This window comes from Gouania willdenowi, chromosome 20 (assembly GCF_900634775.1).
Source record: "Gouania willdenowi chromosome 20, fGouWil2.1, whole genome shotgun sequence".
In the NCBI taxonomy this organism is placed as follows: Eukaryota; Metazoa; Chordata; class Actinopteri; order Blenniiformes; family Gobiesocidae; genus Gouania; species Gouania willdenowi.
In genome coordinates, this window is record NC_041063.1 from 17,851,874 (window position 1) to 17,876,789 (window position 24,916).

At 37.4% G+C, this 24,916-nt stretch overlaps 3 protein-coding genes and 1 long non-coding RNA gene across 6 annotated transcripts; 1 reads left to right on the forward strand and 3 right to left on the reverse strand.

The window, feature by feature from the left end:
* Positions 1 to 59: 59 nt before the first annotated feature.
* Positions 60 to 13,537, forward strand: mcmdc2 (minichromosome maintenance domain containing 2). Of its 2 annotated transcripts, XM_028434089.1 has the most exons (15): positions 60 to 499; positions 581 to 711; positions 790 to 849; positions 2,072 to 2,267; positions 2,363 to 2,485; positions 2,572 to 2,673; positions 4,093 to 4,227; positions 5,648 to 5,885; positions 5,968 to 6,173; positions 6,247 to 6,404; positions 7,054 to 7,233; positions 7,307 to 7,446; positions 7,643 to 7,752; positions 7,894 to 8,083; positions 12,968 to 13,537. In XM_028434089.1, exons 1-14 carry the CDS (start codon positions 403 to 405, stop codon positions 8,058 to 8,060), a joined length of 2,043 nt encoding a protein of 680 aa, XP_028289890.1. In that variant the 5' UTR covers positions 60 to 402; the 3' UTR covers positions 8,061 to 8,083; positions 12,968 to 13,537. The 2 variants fall into 2 exon arrangements, with proteins under 2 accessions (XP_028289890.1, XP_028289891.1); XM_028434090.1 differs by lacking the exon at positions 790 to 849.
* On the reverse strand, positions 7,809 to 11,273 carry LOC114454023 (uncharacterized). The gene is made up of 6 exons (XR_003672508.1): positions 11,172 to 11,273; positions 9,690 to 9,731; positions 9,411 to 9,480; positions 9,030 to 9,103; positions 8,786 to 8,836; positions 7,809 to 8,028 (listed from the first exon to the last, which is right to left on the reverse strand). It is a non-coding gene; the product is annotated as an uncharacterized LOC114454023 (long non-coding RNA).
* Positions 12,224 to 14,138, reverse strand: tcf24 (transcription factor 24). 2 transcript variants are annotated; one of them, XM_028434095.1, is made up of 3 exons: positions 13,818 to 14,138; positions 12,875 to 13,324; positions 12,224 to 12,733 (listed from the first exon to the last, which is right to left on the reverse strand). In XM_028434095.1, exons 2-3 carry the CDS (start codon positions 13,304 to 13,306, stop codon positions 12,617 to 12,619), a joined length of 549 nt encoding a protein of 182 aa, XP_028289896.1. In that variant the 5' UTR covers positions 13,307 to 13,324; positions 13,818 to 14,138; the 3' UTR covers positions 12,224 to 12,616. The 2 variants fall into 2 exon arrangements, with proteins under 2 accessions (XP_028289896.1, XP_028289895.1); XM_028434094.1 differs by lacking the exon at positions 13,818 to 14,138 and having other exon boundaries at positions 12,875 to 13,447.
* Positions 14,139 to 17,090: 2,952 nt separating this feature from the next.
* Positions 17,091 to 24,792, reverse strand: ppp1r42 (protein phosphatase 1, regulatory subunit 42). The gene is made up of 7 exons (XM_028435110.1): positions 24,704 to 24,792; positions 22,521 to 22,713; positions 22,277 to 22,443; positions 22,048 to 22,186; positions 19,611 to 19,727; positions 17,350 to 17,467; positions 17,091 to 17,266 (listed from the first exon to the last, which is right to left on the reverse strand). The coding sequence occupies exons 2-7, from the start codon at positions 22,650 to 22,652 to the stop codon at positions 17,091 to 17,093; spliced, it is 849 nt and encodes a 282-aa protein (XP_028290911.1). The 5' UTR covers positions 22,653 to 22,713; positions 24,704 to 24,792.
* Positions 24,793 to 24,916: the final 124 nt, after the last annotated feature.

The window sequence follows — 24,916 nt, forward strand, 5'->3', positions numbered from 1 at the left end:
ACTGTAGGTCGCATTTGTCTTTTAAAAAAAGAAAAAGGATATTCTTGTTCTTTGGTTACTTTTTAGGTTCTTTTCTAATTACTCTTTATTTTTTATTGAAATGTTGGGTGTATTTTTGTTTGTTTTGCTCAAAGCCTTTATTCATATAAAATACTTTTCTTTGCTTGACACATATGTAGATATATGCTCCTGCAAAATGATTAAAGAAATCAAAAGTGTGTGTGTGTGAGAGATATTGATACCACTGAAATGACATCCTAATCAGTGTTGCCTAGGAACAGCGCAGTTGCTACGGAAACGGAGAGCACGCGGCGGCTAACGAAGCTAGCCAGGGTGACTTAAAAAAAAAAAAAACTAGTGAACTTCTCGCCGTGTTTAGCGCTGTTTCTTCAATTTAGGTAAATGGCGGATCTTCTCTCGCTAAAAGAGTCGGTTCTGGTCTATTTAGATAGAAGTGGTGGTCTTCGGAAACTCGCTGAACACTCCAAAGCTTACACAGGTAGTTAAATCAGCTCAGTGTAACAGAATGCTGTATACATTTTAAGCTAGGTTTTAGCTAATGTTTGCTCGTCGTTTCCAGACCCTCAGCTGACGGAGGCGGTGTTCAGGTTTCATATCAGTGTAAATCCTTCTGATGTGTTAGAAGTGGATCCACTGCTGGGGGACTGCGTCCTCCATGACCCCCTAAAGGCCACACAGCTGTTTCAGTCTGTAGGTGCACATTTTCAGCAAAGTCACTGCACTAGTGAATAGCCATTAGCATTTAGTTACTGTCATGTCTTTATGTAGGTTTGTTTCCTGGCAATAAAGACACTCTCACTTGTTGAGAAGATACAAACAGAGAGCCAGGTATGATATACTACCACATATAGTTCATTTTATTTATTTATTTATTTTTTTTTCATTGTATAAACAGGGATTTGTGCAAATATAGTCACATTATTAATCCTTACAAAAGCCTGTTCTTTTTTAGTATGTATCTGTTGATGTGTCCAAAAGGGATTCATAACTTAAATGTTAGTTACTTTATGTGAATATATTGATTTTTCATCATTTTCTTTAACTCCAATTATTCATATAGCCTCCTTTGTCCAATACAGAAGTGCAGCAATGTTGACTGACAGTTGCAGAAATATATATATAGTGCCTCAGAGAAGTAACACAGCATACTTTTAGATTTATTATTTAACATGTTCAGAATTAGTTAAAATTTTAACACCAAAAAATTCTGTTTAGTTCAAAATACCTTATTTTATCATATAGCACAGTGGTTCCCAAACTGGGGTACATGAACACATTAGGAGGGTACTCGGACAGATTTAACAAATGATTAAGAAACTTTTTAGGCTTTTTTTTTGTTTTTTAGCAAATTCACCACAAAATACCAGTAATATTGCTCAATGAATTACTATATTTTCTTGTAATTTATTTAAACAGGATTATTTTATGCTGTAGAGGCCATTTTATCACATTTCTGGCAATAGAAGACAATAATTAGCTACATTTTACAAAGGAGACCCTATTTATTTATGATTGAAGTGATCACATACAGTATAAGTTGCAAGATATACAGTATATTTTTCTTAATAATTTACACTTTGCACACATTGTTTTCAATTTGTAGATTAAGCCTTAGTAAACCAATGTTTGAGACACATTTAGGGGTTTATGAGAGCCTGTTGTTCCACATACAAAAAAAAAAATCATATGAAATTATGGAGACGATACTTATGATATGATGATATGATTTGACAACATGGGACAAAAAATATTGTGAACCACTGATATAGCACATGTGCTGTACATTATATATATATATATATATAATATATGAAAAACAAACAATATAAGTGAAGCTAAATGGCATTTAATATCATGAATAGAACTTACTCAGGCTTGTCAATATTTTTACGCACTGTCAGATTTTTTTTTTGGTGGTTCAGAAAAAAATACTTCAAATAATTTTGTTAAATGAATGAATTACAATTATGTGGCATCCAAGGAATTTCTCACTATCAGATTTTTTATTCATTTTTTCTTTACTGTCATGCTATGATTTCCTTCCTTTGAGGTTCATGTAATTCTGAAGTTGACAAGCTTACCCCCATTCCCTGAATACACGTTGGATCTGAGTAGTCATCACTGTAGCTTTGGGCTCATGAGGCCTGTCTGCATGGAGGGCCTCGTCCTGGCCCTTACAAGAGTCACCAAATATACACAGGGAGCAAGGTTTCTCTGTGAGGATGAGGACTGCCCCTGTTCTGGAGGTAATAGTCGCTCAATAATCCACAATAGGAGGGACACGAAAAAATTATTTTAGGCAATATTATAACAAGTAAATATTTTTCATTTTGAAATGTAGGATTCCAACACATTCGCGTTCATGCACCCGGAGCCACAGAGTCAGCCACTGTGAGGAACGACTTCAGTTGCATGAACTGCGGCTCCCAACTGAAAGAGGATGCAAAGTTTAGAGTTTTGGGAGGTGAGAGAAAGTCATTAACAGTGATGGATAATCTTTGGTGTAATGTGCATTGTGTAACAAAGTGCATGCATGTGTTTTGGTAACAGACAAACAGCTGGTGGAGCTGATTCACGTTAAAGCACTGGATGTTTTAACTGGCCATCAGCAGAGCTCCCATAGATACCAATCCGTCACTGTGTTTCTTCGAGGTAAGCCCATATGTAAACAGCATTTTGAGTTTTTAACCGTTTAGAAAACGTGTCAATAGACCGGCAATCTATTCGTACGCAGTGCCCCTCATTGGCCAGTTTAGGTGCACCATGTGACTTAAAGTTCTGTCATTTTTATTTTAGCTCATATTTATTTTTAGCTACCCCGCTAACCCTTTTATTTTAGCCCTAACCCAATCCCTTTCCCTAACCTTTTTGTTTTAGCCCTAACCCAGGAAATGCCCTAAAATGTTTTTTTTTTGTATATGTATTTTTAAAGGTAGAATTTGCTATGTTGAATATGTTAAAAGGAAAAAAATATATATGTCAAAAGTGGGACTCGAACCCACAGCAGCGAAAGGAAGAATCCTTGAGTCAGGCGCCTTAGACCACTCGGCCAACCTGACACGATGATAGCACATTAATCAGAATCCTTTTAGTGTCATTGTACAAAGTACAACAAAATTGTAAATGCCCCCACACAACATTCAAGTACACTTAAAGATTCAAGCCAGAACAGACACAGTTATCATAAAAAAACAACATAAGGTAGGGGGGCATTTGCAATTTCATTGTACTTTGTACAATGACAATAAAAGGATTCTGATTCACAAGCACATTACGCTTATGTAGAAAAGGTCTGGCAACGTCATCTTTTGTACGGAGAGACTGCCTGTATATAAATACGTATTACGTACTAGGAGATACTTCCTTTAGAAAAACATACTGTAGATTGCAGTAGCAGGCGTAGAAAAGATATGTAACCCTATGATATGTGACTATGATGTGATGGTTCAGTGAAAAAAAACATCTGTGTAAGTCCCTACTGTTTAATGCAAGGTTGAATATTGTCCACAAATAGCAATTTATGTATGATAACTTTCTCAAATCAGACCCTCATTAATTAAATTTGTTCCCAGCCCTGACTAATAATGAAGTAGAGGCGGAGCATTACAGTCCCACGTTATGACGTTTACCATTAATTTCAATTGATTTTCTGAATCAGGCTCTCACTTGAACAGACACTTAGTAGGAGAAGCATTAATACATACTCTTTTCCTCAGCCAACTGCGCTCTGTGCTTCGTGGCAGGATATTAAGTGTTTCATTCCCCTCTAATAACAGCTTAGCCCGAGTTAAGCAAATGTCACTACCCGGGATTACCATATTCTGTTGACCCAGTCCTGTGAAGGAAGGAATTTAATACAGTAGTTTCCCATTGCTAAAGATATATGTTAATAAGTGAGCAAGGAACGCTCATTAGTTGGCTGTTAAACACACACACACACACACAGTGAAGTCTTTGTTTTAAAGGCCCTCTCACTGTTTCCTTTGGCACTGGTTTTGTAGGTGGCGTGCATGTTTTTTTATTAACCACTAAGAAGAAAAGTGTATGTGTTTTTTTCTTCTGTTTATGCAGATGAGTTGTGTAACGCTATGAGAATGGGTCGACTCTACAGGGTAATAGGCATTCCTGCACTTGTGCACCAGTGGCCCAACATAACATGGAGTATAGAAGCGAACAACATCCAGCCATGGGAGCCGGCACCTAAAGGTGTATTAACTCAAAATTATGGAATTACAATGCACAAAATACTAAAAACTTTCATGTACCCTACTACAGGGGTTCTCAACCTTGAGGTCAGGACCCCATTTGAGGTTACAAGACACTGGGAGGGGGGTCACCAGATGCCTTTGAGAGACTAAAAATATTTTTTGAACAATTTGAGCCCATTTTTGCTTATTTTTACCATTTTTTTTGCAAACTTTCCATATTTTAACCTATTTTCATCACTTTTTCTTGCCATATTTTTTGCATTTGTTGTTCCATTACTCTCATTTCTGCCACTTCTCCATCAAATTTCAATTGCACATTTTTTCCACTTTCAAGACATTTCCACCTCCTGATGTCACATATGTTGAGTAATTTTTGTGACTTTTAACCTTTTTTCACCATATTTCATGCTTATTTTTTTTTGCCAATTTAGCCACATTCCCCTCCCCCCATTTCTTCCACTTTTAAGTCAATATTGACACTTTGAACCCTTTTTAACATTTTTTTCTGTCAGTTTTATGCCACTCTCATCTGTAATCTCATTTCACCACCTTTTCCACCATTTTTGGTCACTTTCAACCCATTTTATTAAATAAGGATTTACATCTTTAAGATCACTATATAAATACATAAACTACCGGTCAAGAGGTTTAGAAAACCCTAATTTTTCCAGTTATTTATTGCAGTTCAAGTCGTGCAAGTCCAATGAATAGCTTGAAATGGTACAAAGGTAAGTACTGAACAGGCAGAGGTTAAAAAAAAAAAGGTTTGGTTACCCAAAACTGAAAAATAATGTACATTTTCAGAATCATACAAATAGGCCCTTTTCAGGGAACACGAAGGGGGTTAACAATTTAAAGCTGATCTGAATCAGCCTTGAAAGTTGGTGCTACTAATGCCTACAGGTGTTCCAACTTTTCTTGATTACATCCAACCCCCTCTGTCTGCACAAAAGCAGTGTAGGAACACACTGTGGTACTAAACCCTTTATGAGCATCATGTGAACAGTATTGTTCATGGATTCCATCATTTCCTTTTCAACTCAAATTGCTTTCGTTCTATGACACAATAAATGGAATAATTTTCAGTAAAAAAACTGGAATTTTTTTTTTTTAATCGGTATATATATGTATGTGGTTATCACAAATTCATAGAACAATGGACCATCATCTTACTGACTTTATGGATGGGCCCCAAAAAGCTTTCCCCTTTATTCCCCCTTATAGATGATTCTGTCTCCACGTGACTGTTCTTCAGTGTTCATGTCTGTGTTCAACCACCTACAGGTACAGTGGGGGTCCCTGACCTCTGGCACCTTTATTTTGGGGGTCATGTGCTGAAAAGGTTGAGAACCACTGCCCTACTGTACATTATCAGATATATTGTTAAATTGTGTTTTGTTTTCCAAACTCCATTTAAGATTTCCCCAAAATCAATGCGAGCTTCCAGCAGCTGTTGAGGGACACAGCAGCTTCGCCTTGGTGGTTTTCAGCCATCTTGACTCATTGCTTTGGGCTGCACGTGGCCCCTCCAGGCCTGTACAACACACTGAAGCTCAGCTTGTTGCTAAGCTTGGTGCAGAGTAGAGCAAACACTGAAGACACGTTTCACAACTTGGACGTCCTAGCAATCACCACTGAGACACTCATCCTGAGCAGGTGAATCATAATAATGTACAGTAAGTAACCTCTTTTCCTACCGAGTGTCAGATGTAACCACCTCATTATCCCTGTGCTCCAGACTGATGATGTTAAGCTTGAGTTTGTCGTGTCGAGGGGTGAGGCATCAGCCATCAGGAGAGATGTTTGCCTCCCTATCCAGAGATGAACACGGTGCAGGCACAGCTAACATCCACGCCGGTTCTTCTCTGCTTGCCACAGGAGGGATTTGCATGTTAGGAGATCTCAATAGTTACAAAAAGGACAAGCTGGATTCAATTCAATCAGGTAGACACATCATGTATGTTGCAAATTGTTTTAACACAATAACAAATATATGATCTATGTCTCCATCATTAAGTTCTGGAGAACCGCACTGCATCTGTGTTCATCCGTGGGAAAAAATACGGAGAGGATGCTGATGAGCACGTTTCCTTTCCAGTCCAGTGCAGCTTCTGGGCCTACACTGACACATCCTGTCGGTCTGCCAGGGCTGACAGTTTGGTTTTAGGGACAGCAGTAAGTCGATTGTGGTGTACTATACCATTGCAAAAAGCTGTCTTTATTATTGTGTGCAGCAAAGCGTTTTCAGCTGCTTTTAAAATTACATATCCTAAACTACTACTACAGTGGTCCCCAACCTTTATCAGGTCGTGACCCCATTTTTATATCATAAATTGCTCTCTAAAATTTGTTTTTTGATCATGTTTGTTATACTCTTATAGAGTACCCAGTATTAGTGCACAAAGTGACAATATGCACTTGCGCAGATGTTTTTCTGCAGCATTTTATTTTAATTAAGATTTGTATTTGAGGAAGTGAAAGTATAGAAATGCTTAAATGTATTAAACAATTAATTATAAAATTGATAAATAAAAAATTAAGTTTTAAATTTTTAGATGTAAATTGAATTCATTTCAGGCAACCCCAAGGTTGAGAAACCATGTTTTAAACACTGCTGCATTTTTCTTTTAATCACTTAATTAAAAACATAATTGTAATGGGTAATTTCAAGCAACACCGTTTTAATTCCAGGCAATCTCGAGGTTGAAAAACCATGTACTGCTACTTGGCAGCATTATTGTTGTGTGTTGGCAGATGCTCAAGTCTTCCAATGAATACATACTAAATAAAAAGCTAAATATTCTCATTTCCAAAATGCCAACAGGAAATTGGCCCCATTTCTACCCAGTTAGCAGATGCCTTTGGTCTGGTTGTTCAGTGTAAAGACATGGTGGGGGAACAGACACCCATCGCTCAGACTGTCCACAGCCTTCAGCAAGCGTTACAACTGGGAAAACCACAGTATCCATCCCAATGGAAGTTTTCCACTCAAGACTACCAAGAGGTTAAAAAAAAAAAAAAATTTACCAAGCCATTGATAGACTGTACTGATTAATTTTCCTTCCATCTTCTTCCAGCTCATAACTCTAGCACAGAGTCTGCAGGTGGAAACAAGCCCAGCAGCAGAAAAGATCATTCAGGGCTACTACATGGCAATCCGAAGAATACGCAGCCAGAGTCAGGGGGTCAACATGTCTGTGGCCTCCGTCAAGTTACTGTAAGCCGTGGTGCTGAAGCCAAGATGAGTCAGTGATGCAGAGTAGAACATTATGTTTACCTTTGATCAGTGTTTTCCATTAGTGCTCAATGATTTTGACAATGACCTTTGAAACAACTGAACGCTATTCTTTAGTTTTCTATTCCTCAATGGTCTTTCAAAATCACATTGTGCCAACATTGATTTTTAATCACAGGATTTCATTAGCTGAGGCTCACTGCAAATTGTGTTTGAGAACTGTGGTGAAAGAAGAGGATGCTGTGATTGCTGTGCTGCTTTGTGAGAATTCTGTTACCCTCAGACATGGTAAAAATTATTTCCTTATACTTTACAGTTTTATTTAAAAAACAAAAGTACTAGTATTTAAGACAATACGAAACAAATGTCTTTATTAAGCAGTAACAATTAATGCATCTTCTCCCTTGGGATGCTCTTCTCTCCCTCCAGGGGCCTCTGCTCTACTCATCCCTCCTGATGCTGTGTTTCCATGTGACCTGGGAGCTGTGGATGGTTTGCACAAGAGAGATACAGCCCTGGATGAGTTCCACCAGAATATTCTGCGCTTCATTTACGCCTTTGCTCCTGGGTCAAAAATGTACATAACAGAGGAGTAAGACATCCAATAGTTTGAAATCAGGTGAGCAGAACATCAAATTATTACATTCCTTTGTTTCCATGGTAATGTCAAATTTAGACTTATGAATGAAAACTTCTGTACATTTTTATTAAAAAAATTCTTAAGTATTGTAAAATAACCCTTTCTTAGAAGTATTATTAATTTAAAAAAATTAATCTGATAAATGCAGTGAAGGAAATATTGTGAGGGTAGAACAGGTTCACCATGAGCACAATTTCACATACATTTTGGCATAACCTTTACAGCATTTGTATATACCAATTAAATAAAAAGCTAAATCAAAGTGATCCTACATTTTTCAAATACAATTTTTTGCCTTATTCCTTAAAATTCTTAGTGTAAAAATTGGTTGAAAATTTCACATCTACAGAAAATAAATATTCGACAAGTTTTTACTGCAAACCCCATCTATTGCAGATAATTTTTATTTTCTGGGAGAAATATGAGTTACCAAGGGCCAAGTCGTTCAGTCCATGTGTGCTCTGTCAATTACAAATTGAAACAAAAACATGTAGCCAATGCAACTCCTTTTAAATGCAAAAAGATGTGGATGCATTTCTACAGAACAAGTTATGATATTGTGAGCACTGCACTGAGTATATAAAGGGTTTCTTGGCCATATGACAAACAAAAATGTGTTTAGTGCCTTTAATTGTTTTTATAATATTTTTATCAAGACAATTCTAACAGTTAGACACTTACTGTTCAAATGTTCCCTCTTGGACCCTCTGTTCAATCCATTTGCTCCATAACCTTAAGATTATCAATAATAATTAAAAAAAAAATTAGTTTACTTACAAAAACAGCCAGTAATTTGTTACAAATTCACATTTTTGTTCAGTTATTCACAATGTCAGCAACCCATAATGGTCTGATGGGTAAACGGCATAAAGTAAGTTCATCACCACCAATAAAACAGACAAAATGAACAATAAACATCACTTACCAGATTTAGCTATATTGGATAGGATCCATAAAGATGTGTAGATTTTTTTTTCATCGCTGCCACTCCCATCTATCCTTTCATTTAAAAAAATAAAAGGAAAGGATTAGATCTTAAATCCTAAAGCAGATTTGTGTCCATCAGTAAAAACCTTTTCAGTGTCGAAAACAGTATTTGCAGCTAAAAATTCAGCAGTCACAATGTCACCACTTTGTAGTCTGATGGGTAAACGGCGATAATGTGAGCTCATCACTATTTTAACTGCACGGTTTCTTAAACGTCAATAAATGTAAACTTTTACTAATTATTTTTATTAATTGCCTCTGAAGTAAATACAAAATAAATGTTAAAAGGGCTGTAAAGGGAACACTAGTTATTGTCTACCTTGTCATTCCAGCATACAGCGTCTGATGTCCACATCATGTCATGGCTCTCACATCATGGCAAAGTACAGCTATTTAAAAAAAAAAAAAAAACATTACCTTCAAAGCCTGTATTTAATTCTGTTCATTTATTCAACATATTAGTGCAATGCTGGCTGTTCAGTTGGTCACAGTTTCACCATTTTATTGTAAGATGGGTAAACGGCAAAAGTGAACTCATCATGATTCCAGCTGAATTTGATTAAAACACATTTATGGCATGTAAATAAGAACTTCTTACCATGTCAAGTAAGGCCATTGTTTGGACTTTTCCTCACCAGCCCTATTCAGAAAAACAAGACAGTAGTAGTTAAACTAAGCTTGTATTATGTCACCATTACTACAGTTATTCATTTTCTTTGTATTATAATGCAGCCTATTCCCTATGGTCAGCTCTGTCACTTTAACTTGGTCAAATCGTATGATTTATTACCCAGCAGTGATGTCATATTGATTATCAGCTTGCATAAAGTAGCTACTAAGCAGTAGTAGTCAATATGGGCCAGGACAAAGACGGATCACCTGAAGGTCAGAGGCTACAAAGTGACACTGCCTTTGAGTGTGGCCCTTAACACCTCAGGACTGAGGACGGGTTCAACAGCAGGTCAGGACCTCGACTTCTCGTTGGGGACTGTCGTGGTTTCCTTTTCCCCTGTGTGATAATGGGAGAGCAGAGATCCCTGACCAGCAGCCATTCTGCTGACCTGAGACACGGACAGGGCACCAGGGGAGTCCTTCCTCCTCCGAGCTGTCCCAAACCATGATTTATTATCCCTACTTAAGAAATCCTTCCAGTACTGGAGGAATGAGAGTGGAAATATTACGACATAGTATATTTTAACCAGGGGTGAACTGGCCATCTGTCATACCGGACATCGTCCCTGTGGGCCGGTCCTCCATGTTTGACCAGCAAGTGGTAACAGGTGGCCGAAAATGGTCCAAAAGTAGCAAGAAGAGTGAAAAGTGACTAAAATTGACCAAAAGCATTCAAGAATGGCCAAAAAGTGGGCAAATAAAGAGGAACTATGCAATAGGAAATTGTAGTTTAAATTGGCAAACAATAGAGAAAAAGGACAAAATGTGGAACAAAATGTGGGGAAAAACTGAAAGTGGTATTTACTGGGAAAATTTATTTGGATAAAAAGTGGCCTTTTTTTTTTTTTTTTTTTAAAGAATTTACCGGTTAGATTAAAGTGTTAAAAAAAGCACTTGCAAAATGTAACAAATAGACATTTTTTTAGCAATGCGTTTCTAAATTCTGAAAAAAAAATAATTAAAAAATGGGGCAAAAGTTACGAAATGTAAACACGTTATAATGTCCCAGTTTACAGGTTTTGCGGAGGAATAGTAATAAAAAAATTTAAAAAAAAAGAGCCACATAAAATGGCAGGGCTAAATTTTAGTCCCAGTTCACTCCCGATTGTATCTCTAACCCTGTGAAAGCTGAATGTGACTTTTATAAAGTCACATTCAGTATGGGATTCAATTCCAGAAACAACGAGTTGCACTCATAATTTCCTGATTGTTCAATTCATCATAAAACGTGTGTAGCGTAGCCATTAGCAGTTAATCACACACGTGGTCTATAAGCTAGCATGTGCTCTGCTAGCCCAAACTGAATGCACGAGGACCCTACACCGCGTGTTCTGGAAAACTAGTCAAAAAAAAACTGATGTTTTCTGTGCTGCTAATCTACACACAATAATGTATTAACAGTTCTTACCGAAGCAGATAGTCATTCTAAGCTGAAGGCTGAGAGCTGCTGGTTCCCACGTCTGCACTGAACAACCACCACAGAGGAAAAAGGCTGTTTCCGGCTTCACTCCACTTCTTTGTGCGCTTGTGCGCATGTGCGCTGTGCAGAACACAGCTGCAAACCGCTTTACGATATAGTAAAAAAGGAGATCATTTTTGTTGTTTTAATGCAACAAGTACGATCAAGATGTAGTCTTTCTTTCATTAAAATACTTTCAAAATATTTATTAAACGTTATTTTGCATAAAATATCTGATTTAATTTAATCACAACGTTTGAAATCAATTCAACTCCCTGAAGTGAATAGATATCTAATAAATAAAACCCAGATCCACATACCATATAATTTCCATAACCTAGATAACCCATCTGCACTGACAATTTGACTGGAAAAAAAAAATCAATTTTGTTAAAAATATTTTAGGATAATCCCAGAAACTTTATAAATAGTGAGGGTACATGACACCAAATAAAGTGTTAATGTAGTTATTTTTGCCGTTTACCATTAACCATTAGAACATTTACATTTTCAAACAATGTGTCTTTCATTTTTGTATCATATTATTATTATTATTATTTTATTTTGAAATTCCTATTTATTTTTGCAAAGGGATAAGTCACTGTTTTGTTTTGGTGTTTTTCCAGTGGATGTTTTCACTGTCAATCAATTAAATACTAGACATAAATGTGAATTTAGTTAGAGGTCTATTTTATTTATTTATTTATTTTTAATGTATTTTATCAAGCAATAATAATAATAACATTACCCGTTAACACAGTTTTATTTTAAGGACCAAAGTCAGACCTCAGTTATTTTATCTTTTTTTCTTTTTTTACTGTAGATTTACATAGTTTAATCTTTTTAAAACGAAAGCAGGAGTGGACGATGAAAACCCATGCATGCACGCAGAGGGAGAACATGCAAACCATAGAAAGGTGCACAATGTCCAATAAAGGTCCACAATAAAAAGAAGTAAATAATAATAATAATAATAATAATAAAAACAATATATCCAACACTTCAATAACGACTTTTAATTTATTCACATTTAACACATTTAAAAACCATGCATAGAAATAAGAAGGAACATGAGACGAAGAGCCCCTCATTGTGGCTCCCTGACAGTCCACTTCACATGACAGATGTTTGGTTATTCACACATGCATTTAGTGCAAATGTCTGCACTGAAAGTGCAAACTCAAGCATGACGGGCTCATTACCCCGTGGAATTTTTTTTGTAACAAATATCATACCTCGGACATGTGTGGAGCTGCAGCACGATACCAAAAACTAGCGTTGAAATAACAGAGGCTCCCAAAAAAATATATACAGTATAACGTCCATGGTAATATATTAATTTACAATGTCTTGAGTGAACAATCATGCATATGTTGTGGAGGTTTTTCACGCAGTCACTGGGATGAAGATGATGAAGATGATGGTCCTTGTCTTTCCTCCGACGGGTTTGATGATGCGTTCAGGAACTGTCCAGTCGCTCCCACGTAAAGCCTGGACCTCATTGGCCATTTCTGGAACAATATTTACACGTTATTGATTCAAACGGGATTTGGATTTTGCATGTTTTTCTGATGCTGATGAGCTATAAATGTGTTCTTAATTATAATTGTATTAAAAATGTGATAATTTAGTTTGTGATGATCAGCACTGACCTTGACTGGGTGCAGGTAGCCTTCACCTTTCAGTGAGTGCAGAGCCTCTGTTTGCTTAGTGCTCTCTCCCTCCTCTGTGCCTTCCTCCTGCAGTGTTCGTGTCAGATGAGCGATGTATGTGGTGGCCAGTATCAACACGTCCAGTTTGGACAGTTTGGTGTCCGGAGGAACCGACGGTAAAGTCCTCTGCAGTTCCAGAAACGCGTTCCTAAGGGTTTGTACTCGACTCCTTTCCCGCGCAGCGTTCGCTGCCGCCGGGCGTCCTCTGCCGCTCAACCCGCCGGCCTGTAGCTGCACCCGGGTGGCCCGCTGGAGCTCCCGGCGGCGGCCGTCAGGACTGGGGCTGGAACTCGGGCTCGATCCCGGGCTGTCAACCACTACAACCCCGGAGGAATTACCGCCATCCATGTGGAAGGTGTGTCGTCCAACCATCGGGGTGTACGCACAGGCCTGCAGAAACAACATGCTGTTATTTAACACAATTAACCTCTTTATATTTGACATTAATCCTATATATTCAATGCATTTCCTTTCACATGAATTTAGTATTTAATTAATATGTTTAGGTGGGTTTTGAAGTCATATTTACAGACGACTTAAATTGTTTAATATGACATGTTTTGTTCAACACATTTATAAAATAAATTATTCTCTCTCTATGAATATTTTTGCACCTTATTTGACTCCATATTCTGATGAAGCCCCTGCAGTTTTTGTTTGTTTGTTTGTTTTGTTATTTTGAACAAGTACAGATACAAACAAAAAGGCACCTTTCACATTAATACCGATTATAGACAAAGCTGATCAAAGACAAAACAAAAAATGATATATGAACTAAGGGGCAAAACAATTTCAAACAACAGATTGGATTATTGAAAAATATCCACTTTCTTCATGAATGACACAGGTCTCGATGCACATGGTGCTCAGTTAGAGACTTTACCTCTGGAAGTTCTCAAAGACGCGCCTTCTTGGAAAACGACATGAAGGCGAGCCAAAGAGGACCGAGCCAGGGCCGAGCTCAGTCAAGGGTCCAGTTCCACTTGGAGTACGTTGATAATCGTTCTCATCAAACCACACGCAGAGTTCCCAGACCCAGTCCCAGTGTGTGTGTGAGGGGGAAAAGTGGCGCGCCACCGTTCCCAGCAGCAGCAGCAGCCTTTACGCGCATCCAACAGCTCACCTGTGTGCGTAACAGCTCTCAAGAGTCCACTCATGTATTGGATAGGATTTCACTCCCTATGATGAATCACCTTCACCGCTCATTGCTTGTCTGACATCTGTGTGAGGCCAGCAGTCTCTCTCTCTAAGCTCTGATATGCGCACAGGCCACATCCACCTCTAATTGGCTGCGAACCTGACACTGTATTTCCTGTATAAGCCTATCATGAAGTCGCAAACTGAGTCCAAATTAGCCCCAAAAAAATGCTTTTCATGGTCAGATACAACAGAAATAATATTTGCAATGGAGCATGAAGAAAAGCTGACGAATATAAAATGATAGGAAAAACATTACATTAATGCTTCAGCTGTTCTGAATTGTAATTTTTGACATTTCAAGACTCATAAATTCATAACAGATTTATTTTTGGCTGGCAATGTACAAACAAATTAGTGAAATATATTTTTCATGTTCATTCATGCATTTGCTTGAACTAAAATGTATTTTAAAAAGTTTTTTCTTGGTAATAACAGTAAAAAACATCAAGATATGTCATATAATTATCCGGCATCAAAGGTACTTCCACTCAGTGATTCAAAAACTCATGAACTGTCTATATATTTTGATGCTGAATATTTGTTCACAATTTTTAAAAACTTTGCCCTGGATCAGATTTATAAATACAGAGGCAAAAATCAACCATACAGCAGTTTTCACGCTTGGCCGAATACCGAATATCAAATAGGGTTAAGTTTTTCACTTTTTTAAAAAATAGTGCAGAAATAACCTAGAATACATTTTTAGACATGTTTTTAACAGAAGTAAATGTTTATTGAATATTTTGTAATTTTTAAAAATATTCCAGTAGCCTTTTCTTTTCATAAAAAGCACAACAAAGTTTTTCATTTATATTAGCCATTCAAATAAAACAAAACATGCATTCCAAAAAAAAAACAAGGAATAACTCCCTTGTTATTCCACATTTTGTAAAAATACAGCTGCAAACGGGCAAGTTGGCTATTGCCCGTTGGTAGGTGACGTCCCCTAACACATCTCCTAGAACGTGAGCTCCTCCCTCTCCAACTAATTAACAGCTAAAACAACACTGCTGTTTAATATAGAATATATATTATACTTTATCGCAATATATGTAAATGCAAACTGCACTACTTTTTCTGCTGCCGATTGTGTTGGGAGTCACTGCTTGGAGCCACGGACCCATTGATTACACACATCAGCTGTTAGCACTCCGTGCTAATGCTACACCAGCCACCGTAGTGGAAGGAGGAAACGATGGGGATGTTTACGGATTCATGGCTCACAGCGCTAACAACGGACCAGGTTTTGGAATTGGATGGCTTCCAACTTTTACGCGGTGACGGACGACGGAGAGCGGTAAGGAGAGAGTCTGGCTGTGTTTGTGTGTGGAAAGGAGGAGCTGTTGCTGCAGCTGCTGTTGATCGCGTCATTGTGTCACACGCTACTATTCGGCCTTGCTTTTAACTCAATAAACCGAAGGCCGAATGTTGCTTTTTTTTTAACAATTCTCGGTGGCCAAATATTCGGTGCATCCTTAATTTAGAGACTAGACTTTTCAGTCATGTTTTTGGATTGTGGGAGGAAGTACACGGCGAGAACGTGCAAACTCCACATAGAAAGGACCCAAGTGTCCACCCCAGGGCTTGAACCCAGTACCTTCTTGCTTTGAGGCAGACTTGCTAAGCCACCATGCGCCCACAAAGTGATCATTTAGTTTTAATGCCACACTAAATGTAGTGGTTTCCTTGAGTATATTTAGAAAACAGATTACACAACTAGGGGTGTCCCGATCCGATATCGCTATCAGATATCGGTCCGATATCAGCCTGAATGGATATCGAATTTGAATATCCGAATTTTATTTATTTTTTCCCCAATTCATTTTTTATTTATTGTATTCAATTGTAGAATACTGTAGATATTATGTTGAAGATTAACATTCATGTAACCAATTGGTTAATAATAAATGGGTCAGTTTTTCTCATACCTACTGTTGCTGACTATTGTTCTCTGTCTGAGTAACATCACTTGATCAAGCCTTTTTTAACATTCCACACTACAAAATAAGTAATTCTCGTTTTTTTTCTTAAAGAATAAAAAGTAATAAAAGTATGTATGATTCATGCTGATATTGGATCAATATTGGTATCGGCTGATACGCAAGGCTGCAATATCGGTGTCATATCGGAAATGAAAAAGTTGTATCGGTGGTTGCTGCTCTTTGGATGATTCCAGCTGTATATGATGACTCAAACATATAGAGATCATGCTTGTTCTTTGATTAATCTGCACTGACTGCAGCAGCTGCAGCCACGAGCATCCACTTGATTTTGGAGCGTTAGTTGGAAGCCAACAGGACTCTGAGGGTCCACAGGAATAACGGTGTGAGATCTAAACAACATGCACACAAGAAACAATAATTAGTTCACAAATGCATCCAACAAAAAGCAGAAATCCATAAACGTTTGTGCTTCCATACATTTTAAACGCAGACGTCAAATTATACATTTAGGTTATTTATTATAGGGAAAAAGTACTAATTGTGACAGATATTTTACAATATTAAATTTAAGGTGATTCAAGCTTTTCTCATTTATTTAGTGCGTGAACACCTAACAGTATTTTTTATTTTGCCAACAAATGCAGCCAAAGCAAAATTTAATACTAAACCTGCAAGCCCTGTGTGGCTTCTTTATCTGCACAGAGTGGCTATAGATGACACGTGAGCAGAAATCCTGGGCCACGAAACAATCATCTGAAACAACACACACACACACACACACACATAGAAAGACAGAAGGAGAAACTTAAATACAAATATTTATTAGTATTTTAATTTAGTATACAATAGCCTTGAGTATTTCTTTTTGTGCCACATTTTAAGGAAAATACAAAGTTGACAGTTGCGGTAATTAATTTGAGGTCATTTATTTTATTAACTTGTGGCAACATTCCTGCTTCTTTTCATATAAATAAAGTAAAATGCATCTTGTTGAAATGTAATTCCTGGGAGAATTAATAATGTAACGTAAAGATGATGCATTCATAAGAATCTAGAAGCAGTGACTTACTGGTTGGGATTGATGGTCCAGCTAACATCTTGTGCCTATTCTGCCTTGTTTGTTTGGATTCTTTCCACTTTATTAGGAATTGTCTGGTGAGCTCATTTATTTCCTTTCCATCCAGAGTTTCTAAGAATATGAGATGACGTCAATTACAGACGGAACATTTTAGGAACTTTTGTATTTTTTATTTATCTATTTATTTATTTTACCAAGTCTTTCACACACAACTATGAGGCGATCCCTATATTTGGTCGTTTTACACACAGGATTTCCATTCAGATCCATTTGCAGCAGCTGAGGCCAATGGCTTAACACATCCTCTAACTCCTGAAAACACACAAAGAAGCAGAGGTGTAAAGAGTAGTGACATATAGAAGTACTGTTTCTTGATTTAAATTGTACACAAGTACAAGTAAGTCATACATAAAATTCTTAAGTACAAGTAAAAGTTACTAATTACTTTCACCCCACACATTTATTTTTGGGAATAAATGTTGCCGTATGGTTCCCTTGCATATACAGTAAGCATCTCATGTATAAACTTAAAAAGGAAGAGACCAAATCTTGCAATAACACCACTGCGTTCAATGGTTCAACAACCAAAGAAATAACCAATTTTTTGATTGTTGAACCAACCAAAGAATGATACTTCTGTTGCATTCAACAAAAATAATTATCAGGCTCTAAGTATAGCTTCATTTATGAATTAATGTGAAGTAATGTGTTTTGGCACCATGCATTACGTATAATCTGTTTGGTCGGCTATGATGTGATACATTTGATTGTTGTCTGGTCATTTCATTTTTTGTAGTTTCACAATGTCCGTTGATCATTTAAAAAAAACAAAAAAACAATAATTTACTCAGTAACGGTGGGGTGTAGAAATGTAATGAATTACTTTACCTCTTTTAAAAAGTACTTGAGTACAACTAATATGACTGATTTAGAAATATACTCAAAAAAAGTACAAGTACCTATTAAAGTAACTCAATTACAGTGACGCGGGTACTTGTAATCAGTTACTTTCACCTCTGCAAAGAGAAGAAGCCATAGTCTGCTCATTGCACCTTGATATTTTTTAAGCAAAAATTACAATCAGTGTAAACTTGTAAATGTGTTTAAAAGAAAAAAGGAAAGGAATGTGAAGTTTAAGGGCAAACATGAAGTGCATAAACAAGCCATCAGTCTATTTTAATAAACAGTGTCGCCGGTGTCGTGTAACTACAAGTTCCCTCCTGGGGCGTTGTGAGGCTAGCTCCTTCAGTCAGTTGCCTGCAGTTGTATGTTTATCCAAAGACCCATTAATCCAAGCCTGGAAATATGAATACTCTCTGGACACGCTCTGATTGTTCATTGCCTTCCTGTCTTGGTCAAAGCACTTCCACTTTTCCAGCCTGAGCTGCAATCAGTTCAGAGGGGACCCCTGAGCACTGCGCGCTCCCAGGCTTTGATAAATGATCGTGTCAGGGCCGTCACTCACTGAAGAGGAGCCCCGGTGCCAAATTGCCCCCCACGCGGGGGCGTGGAGAACAGCAGAGGCTGGAGACTTCTTGGAGCGTGAGCAACTCTCCCACTTGGACTAATGATGGGCCAGTTATGAACCTGCATTTGACCAGAGCTTCGATTCCTCTGTCCTCTCTCTGCCCTGCGCACAAAGCTAACAGCCTCCACAGACGCTCCCCATTTGTCACCCGGCCTGACTGCCTGTCATAATCTATTTTAAAAAAATCCATAATGTTTCTCTAGGTTCACACCAAAAAGTGCAAAGAAGAAATTGATCCTTTTGAGTGCTGTCTTTCCACAGTCAATAGTGGCGGACAGTTTGTATAAATTAAAGGAAATATCTGCTCAAAATGACACTTTTACAACAATTACCTGCATCGACATCCTCACAAAAGCAGCAGTGAGTAAGCACTCAATCATGAAATGCTTTCACTGTGTCATCATTGTGGCGTTTTAAATCTAAGATCGTTTTTCAAGAATCAGTGACCACCATTAATCAAATCCCTGCCTCAGATTCATCTCCCATGAAGACATATTTTTGGTTTTTCATGGAAATCAAATAGACTAGGATTCCAACGGCTTGGAGAAAACAGAGCCAAACAACCTAACCAAGGAAGGCAAGAAACTAGTGCTTGTTTGAAGCTGTCAGTAAGGGAAGTCTCAGGGGAATTACTCGCTGATTTGTTGAATAATTTTGAAGAGTCATGAAGACTGGGAACCTCCAGCAGGATTTGCAGGATTTGGTTTTTTACAACCCTGTTCTCCATCTCATTTCACACATCACTGCATAGAGCTGGGGAACAATGTTATTTCTGACCCAATCAGCTCTACGACGCTATGTTGATTTTAATATGCAGTGTCATGCTTGGATGCTGTGATGTGGTGGGATTTGCTCTTTGACTTAACAGTGGGCATGTTGCAATCTGTTTAGGGTTACATCGTCTACATTTATGATGAGAGTTTTTACCTCAATGTTGTGCAATTTATTGCCAGCTGCAGAAAAATACTGGAGTTCCTTTAACACTGCCAGATCTGGAATTTCATCAATGTTGTTGTTATCAATTTTCAGGACACAAAGAGATCCCTGTGAGAGAGGAGAAGAATAACCTATAAAAACAGAACTTTTTAGCAGAGGAAAAGTAAATTGTAATTCTATATGAAATATTATTTTCATAGGTTCTAAAAATGATCTTCATTTATTCTCTTTGAACTCACATCCAAACCAAAGCTCTATGTTGTTATGTCCTATTTTATTGTTCTACTGCAGACGTGGGCTACTGGCGGCCCATGAGCCACATACGGCCCTTGCTCTGATTTTGTACGGCCCCCAACAAAAATGCGCAAAATGACTTCAAAAGAACAGAAAAATACACTAGACAAATAAATATACAAAATGACAAACAAAAAAAAAAAAACACACACACAAAATGAGAGAAATGTATTCAAAATAATAGAACAATTTACAAAACAACAACAAAAACACAAAAAATTACTCCAAAAACACAAAATGACAACAATACCATACAAATTGAGTCATAACACACAGAGGGGAAAAAAGACAGGAAAAATACACAAAGTAACTTTAAAAACAGAAAAACAAAAACCAAAAAAATGGTCTCTTTTTACTGTATTAAATGCTTAGATAGATTGTTCATTATTTTTAAATGCTGACACTAATGTTAATAATGTGGTCTTTGGATCAGACAATCTTAGCAGTTCCTACCTCTTTTCTACAATAGCAGTCACATTTTTTATTTTTCTTTTAAGCTGCACAATTTGTCTTTAGTTCTATCCTTTATCCAAAGAACACGCAGAAGCTGAGGCTTAAAGCTGATATCCAGAGTTTCTGAGAAATCTGTTTATGTATGATTCTTTTGATATGCGAAAAAATACCTAACTTGTCTTTTACTATGGTCTACTGCTGGTGGTCATTCGTATAAATTAACTCATTCAGTGCCATTGACGTAATATTACGTCATTTACGTTATTTCACGGAGATTACTAGAAAACTCCCTGGCGGAGGCCCCTTATCAATATCTAAGCTGTAATGTGATGTAGTGACCAACAATGACCTGAAGGTGGCAGCAGTGCACCTTTAGATGTGAGATTAGCCACTGATGCTACCATTAGCTAAGGAGAAAGAAGCAGGAACGAGTGAGATTATGGCGCTATGAAGTGATATTGTTAAGTATCCAGCAGCTCACAGCACCACATATAATAACACAGAACATGTGTAGACCTGAGTGGATTATTGATAATGTTGTGATCGTGAGATAAAACCATCAACTAACCAGGCCAAACGGGAGGAAGGAAACGTGTCAGGAGGAAGAGGAAGTTACGTCTGTGTGATTGATGAGGGAGAGACGTGGAGGAATGCCAAAATATAGTAAGGACCCATTCAACTCTGACATAGATAGCAAAATAATAATAATTTTGCCATCAAAAGCCCGGTTTCAGTGTTGTTTTTGTAATTTTGTTGAAGGAAACCAATGTTGAGTTGTCCCTAAAGCAAAAAAAAATAAACCAAAATTGATTCAAAGTCACTAATAGGTTTTTTCAGAAAAAATCAGTTTTTCTCAGCTTTTTGTCACAAATTGGTGATTTTTGTGAAACTTGCCTCTATTCAACTGCGGATTACAGAAGAATGAAACAAGCTAGAAACAAAAAAAAAATTCTGATGAATTTAGACACTTTCATCTTTCAGAATCCGGTGTCAGAATTCTGTTTATCATAGTACAACATAATTTGCGGGTCTTTAAAAATCAGTCATAATGGCAGGGCACTGAGGGGGGTAGAAATTCTGAAAATGGCTGGCACTGAATGACTGTATATAAGTCCCTCCTTCGTCCTATAGACCCCTATACAAATGGAAATGGTCGCTGAGTGCGCCCAGCCGATAGGCTTCGACTTTGTGTTTTTGAGACTGTTAATCAAAGTGAATGCTGACGTCACAACAGCAAACAGGTAAATAGGATTTTGGCTCTTACCTGACCCATAGACATATATCAATGCGACACGACCCGATGCGACCTTGATATGTTCCGCGATGTGTGTGCAGAAAGGTAGAGGCGTGGCTTCTGGTAGATTGGCAGAGGCAGTGGGAGGAAGTGAGGCTATTTAGGGCGGGACATCGAGACGTTTCTCAGAAACTCCAGATATCAGCTTTAGGATGTACCGGTATTGGGTAGTAAACAAAGAGACGAAAAGGGAGAGTCATGAATCAATCTCGCACAGGGTCGGCTTTCTCGACATGCAACAGAAATCCTTTTTACAAGGCTCACTAATGCCTTTTTTTCTTCTGTTTTTTTTTTGTTGCAAAGACATCCAACAAGCTAATCCTACCACACACATAAAGGATGTCCTAGCATGAATCTTGTGCAGAATAGTGTTAAAGTAGGTCATACAGCCAGGGTGAGAAGAGTTTTGGGGTCAAAGAGCAACTTTTCCTCTTGTGTCAACCTCTGGTTCTCCAGGTGAAGCTCTGTGAGCTCACAGAGCCGCTCTAAGCCCTCCACCACTGCTATTCTGTTTCCACCCAGATACCTAAAGAGCAGGAAAACCACACACACGTTTACACAAACCTCAGACTTCAGCCTCTGATAAAGACCTGACGTTAAATCATTCAATACTCACAGTTTGGACAGTTTATGCAAATTGCTGAGATCATCGATATGGACGATGTTGTTGTTCTGCAGATATAGATGGGTCAGATTGGAGGCAAAGCTAAGGTTGTGAATGTGTGAGATCTGGTTATCATACAGGTAAAGTACAGTGAGGTTTCTGCACAGCGATAGATCTCCCTGTAAAAAAAAAAAAAAGCATTTGTAATGAGTCTGAATGGGTTAAACAGCTGTGATGAGAACAGGCGCTCACTTACAATATCTTGTATATTCCTGCTGGAGAAGTAGAGGTGAGTGAGAGACTGGAGGTACTCCGACAAGGAGAGGCCCTTTTTCTTTTTGAAATGTTTTTTAGATTTAGCGATCAGATCTGTCGTCAGGTAGACCATGTTTGATTCCTTTTTTTCTGATGATTTGTTCAAGCTTCAGCCGAGCAGGAAGTTTATCAACCTACGGCGTGTGAGAGAAGTGTGCATGAACTCAATGAGAAACTAGTGAAATGAGAACTGCTGTGATCACAAATCAGGGGCGACACATTGGTTTTAACACAACTTAAATGATCAAACCTCATGTACGGAAGGGGATTAGGGCCAATTTTGATGGAGAAAATATTTTTTATAAATTTTTGAAATTAAAGACGATATTTCGAAAATAAACTCAAAATGCAATATTGTGATTAAAGTCCAAGGTTTGCTATTAAAGTTGAATCCATGGCCAATTCTAGGGCCAATTCACCATATACAGTCTCCTTTAAAACTGGCCCTAATCTGTTTCCGTACAGCTCCACAGACAGGAATGAATGCTCCACCTCTTCCAAACATGACTGTTTTTTTCCTTCTACACAGATATATATTTGGCAATATCTCTTCAAAGTCCCTGAAGAGATTATAATACTGTGTTTATGAGCTAAAAAAGAAAGAATGTCTTTGTTATTAAACCCAATTTTGAAGTAAAGTTCAACGCATTTATAGTTACGACCAGGATCTGCTGTTTGTTGTCATGGTGAATTGTCCCTTGTCAGATTAGCAGACCTTTGACTCTTATCCCAGTATTGGTATTTTCAGTTCATTTTTTAAATTTCGACTTAAATCTTCACATTTCGACTTTATACTCAACATTTCAACTTTATTCTTAATTCGGCCAAAATTATTTTGTCGATCAAAATTTGCTCTATATTCCGCTTCCGTATTTATGGCTAAATTCTAACTATAAAATCTCAAACTGAAGGAAACATACTGTAGCTAATCATCTGAAAACGGGCGAGAAAGGGAAAAATTTGGGTGACCACCTCATTTGTGTCTTGGTGTGATTAATTCCCCATGCAGTCTGAGTACAGCTTCCTTTCATTCATCTCCCATGGGAGTTGTTCATTAGCTCAACCTGTCATTGAGGTATTCATATTTAGACTTTGGTTTCTGCTGTGTTTGTAGCTTCATCCCATCTGAACGTCAATCTGTCGTATAGACTGCCACTAAAACAAGCAGCAAGTCTTTGACAGAAAGTCTTTTCACAGCTTCAGTGTGAGGCAGGAGGAAGAAAATAGACCCAGATCGATAAACAGGAGCTGAACTCTAGCTATAAGTGAGCAATAGGAAATGCCACTTTATCATTGTCAAGACAAAGAGGCTAAAACTATTACAATATTATTGTATTTATATTAAATGAATTTATCATTGTTTTAATATCCATTAATAAAGCACATCCCATATGAGATTTTATACTTATCTTAGTTAAGTTTCATTTTTTTGAGAATTTTCACCACAAGACATTTCATCAAATGGGAATCACACAGTTTGCATGGATATGATGATGGAAATAAAAAATGGAATATACAATGCAGGACCTCAAAATAAACACATAGGGCAGAGAATAAATTTGAGTAGTTTTGGAGTCATTTTAAAGATGTTTTTTGAACAGCAGTCGTGATCGCGCAGTCACACCACATGATATTTTAAACAACAGAATAAATTACATGAGTTTTTTTTTTTTTTTTTTGAAAATTCGAAATGAGCGCTTAAATCAGAGAGGTACTACACATATGTTATACAGTATTGTTATGCATTTAAATATTTCATTAAAACGAGAAAATGTAGGTGTCACGGTTATTTTCAATGAAGGTCACGCACACACACACACACACAATTTTTTATATATATATATATATATATAATTTATATATTTATATATATATATAATTTATATTTATATATTTATATATATTATTTATATTTATATATATATATATTATTTACAGTCACTAAGGATGTTTCGATCATTTACAGTGATTATTTATGATTTTGCATTGCTGACTGGATCGGACTCACGGACGGACATTTTTAGTCCCATGAACCGGATGTTTAAAATGCTTTAATTATGCTTCGTTATTCTACAAAGTTTGCATTTTAAAGGTGAACTTTGACAAAAGACACAAAGCTCTTACCTGTTTGGACGATAGAGGCTTAAACTCGACCTAACGGAAGCTTTTTCACGTAGCGCGAGGTCGTTTGTTTTGCTTCACGCGAATGTGTTACCGTGGAAACGAAGACTGACGCGGCACCGGCATCAGAACACACGGTGACGGAATTCCTCCCAACATCAGGGTTTAGATTTTCTGTCTTGGAGCCTCATTTAAAAGACACGGATTTTTTTTTTT

Excerpts from the sequence above, each read along its gene's own strand:
- ppp1r42 (XM_028435110.1), bottom strand. The coding sequence starts at position 22,652 with ATGGTCTACCTGACGACAGATCTGATCGCTAAATCTAAAAAACATTTC. Across the intron at positions 19,728-22,047 it reads AAACTCTTCTCACCCTGGCT|GGATCTCTTTGTGTCCTGAA; the intron begins GTATGACCTACT and ends CCTCTCTCACAG. Across the intron at positions 17,267-17,349 it reads AGTTGTGTGTGAAAGACTTG|AAACTCTGGATGGAAAGGAA; the intron begins GTAAAATAAATA and ends TCATATTCTTAG.
- mcmdc2 (XM_028434089.1), top strand. The coding sequence starts at position 403 with ATGGCGGATCTTCTCTCGCTAAAAGAGTCGGTTCTGGTCTATTTAGAT. Across the intron at positions 500-580 it reads ACACTCCAAAGCTTACACAG|ACCCTCAGCTGACGGAGGCG; the intron begins GTAGTTAAATCA and ends CGTCGTTTCCAG. Across the intron at positions 2,486-2,571 it reads AAAGTTTAGAGTTTTGGGAG|ACAAACAGCTGGTGGAGCTG; the intron begins GTGAGAGAAAGT and ends TTTTGGTAACAG.
- tcf24 (XM_028434094.1), bottom strand. The coding sequence starts at position 13,378 with ATGTCAAATATAAAGAGGTTAATTGTGTTAAATAACAGCATGTTGTTT. Across the intron at positions 12,734-12,874 it reads GCTACCTGCACCCAGTCAAG|AAATGGCCAATGAGGTCCAG; the intron begins GTCAGTGCTGAT and ends ATATTGTTCCAG.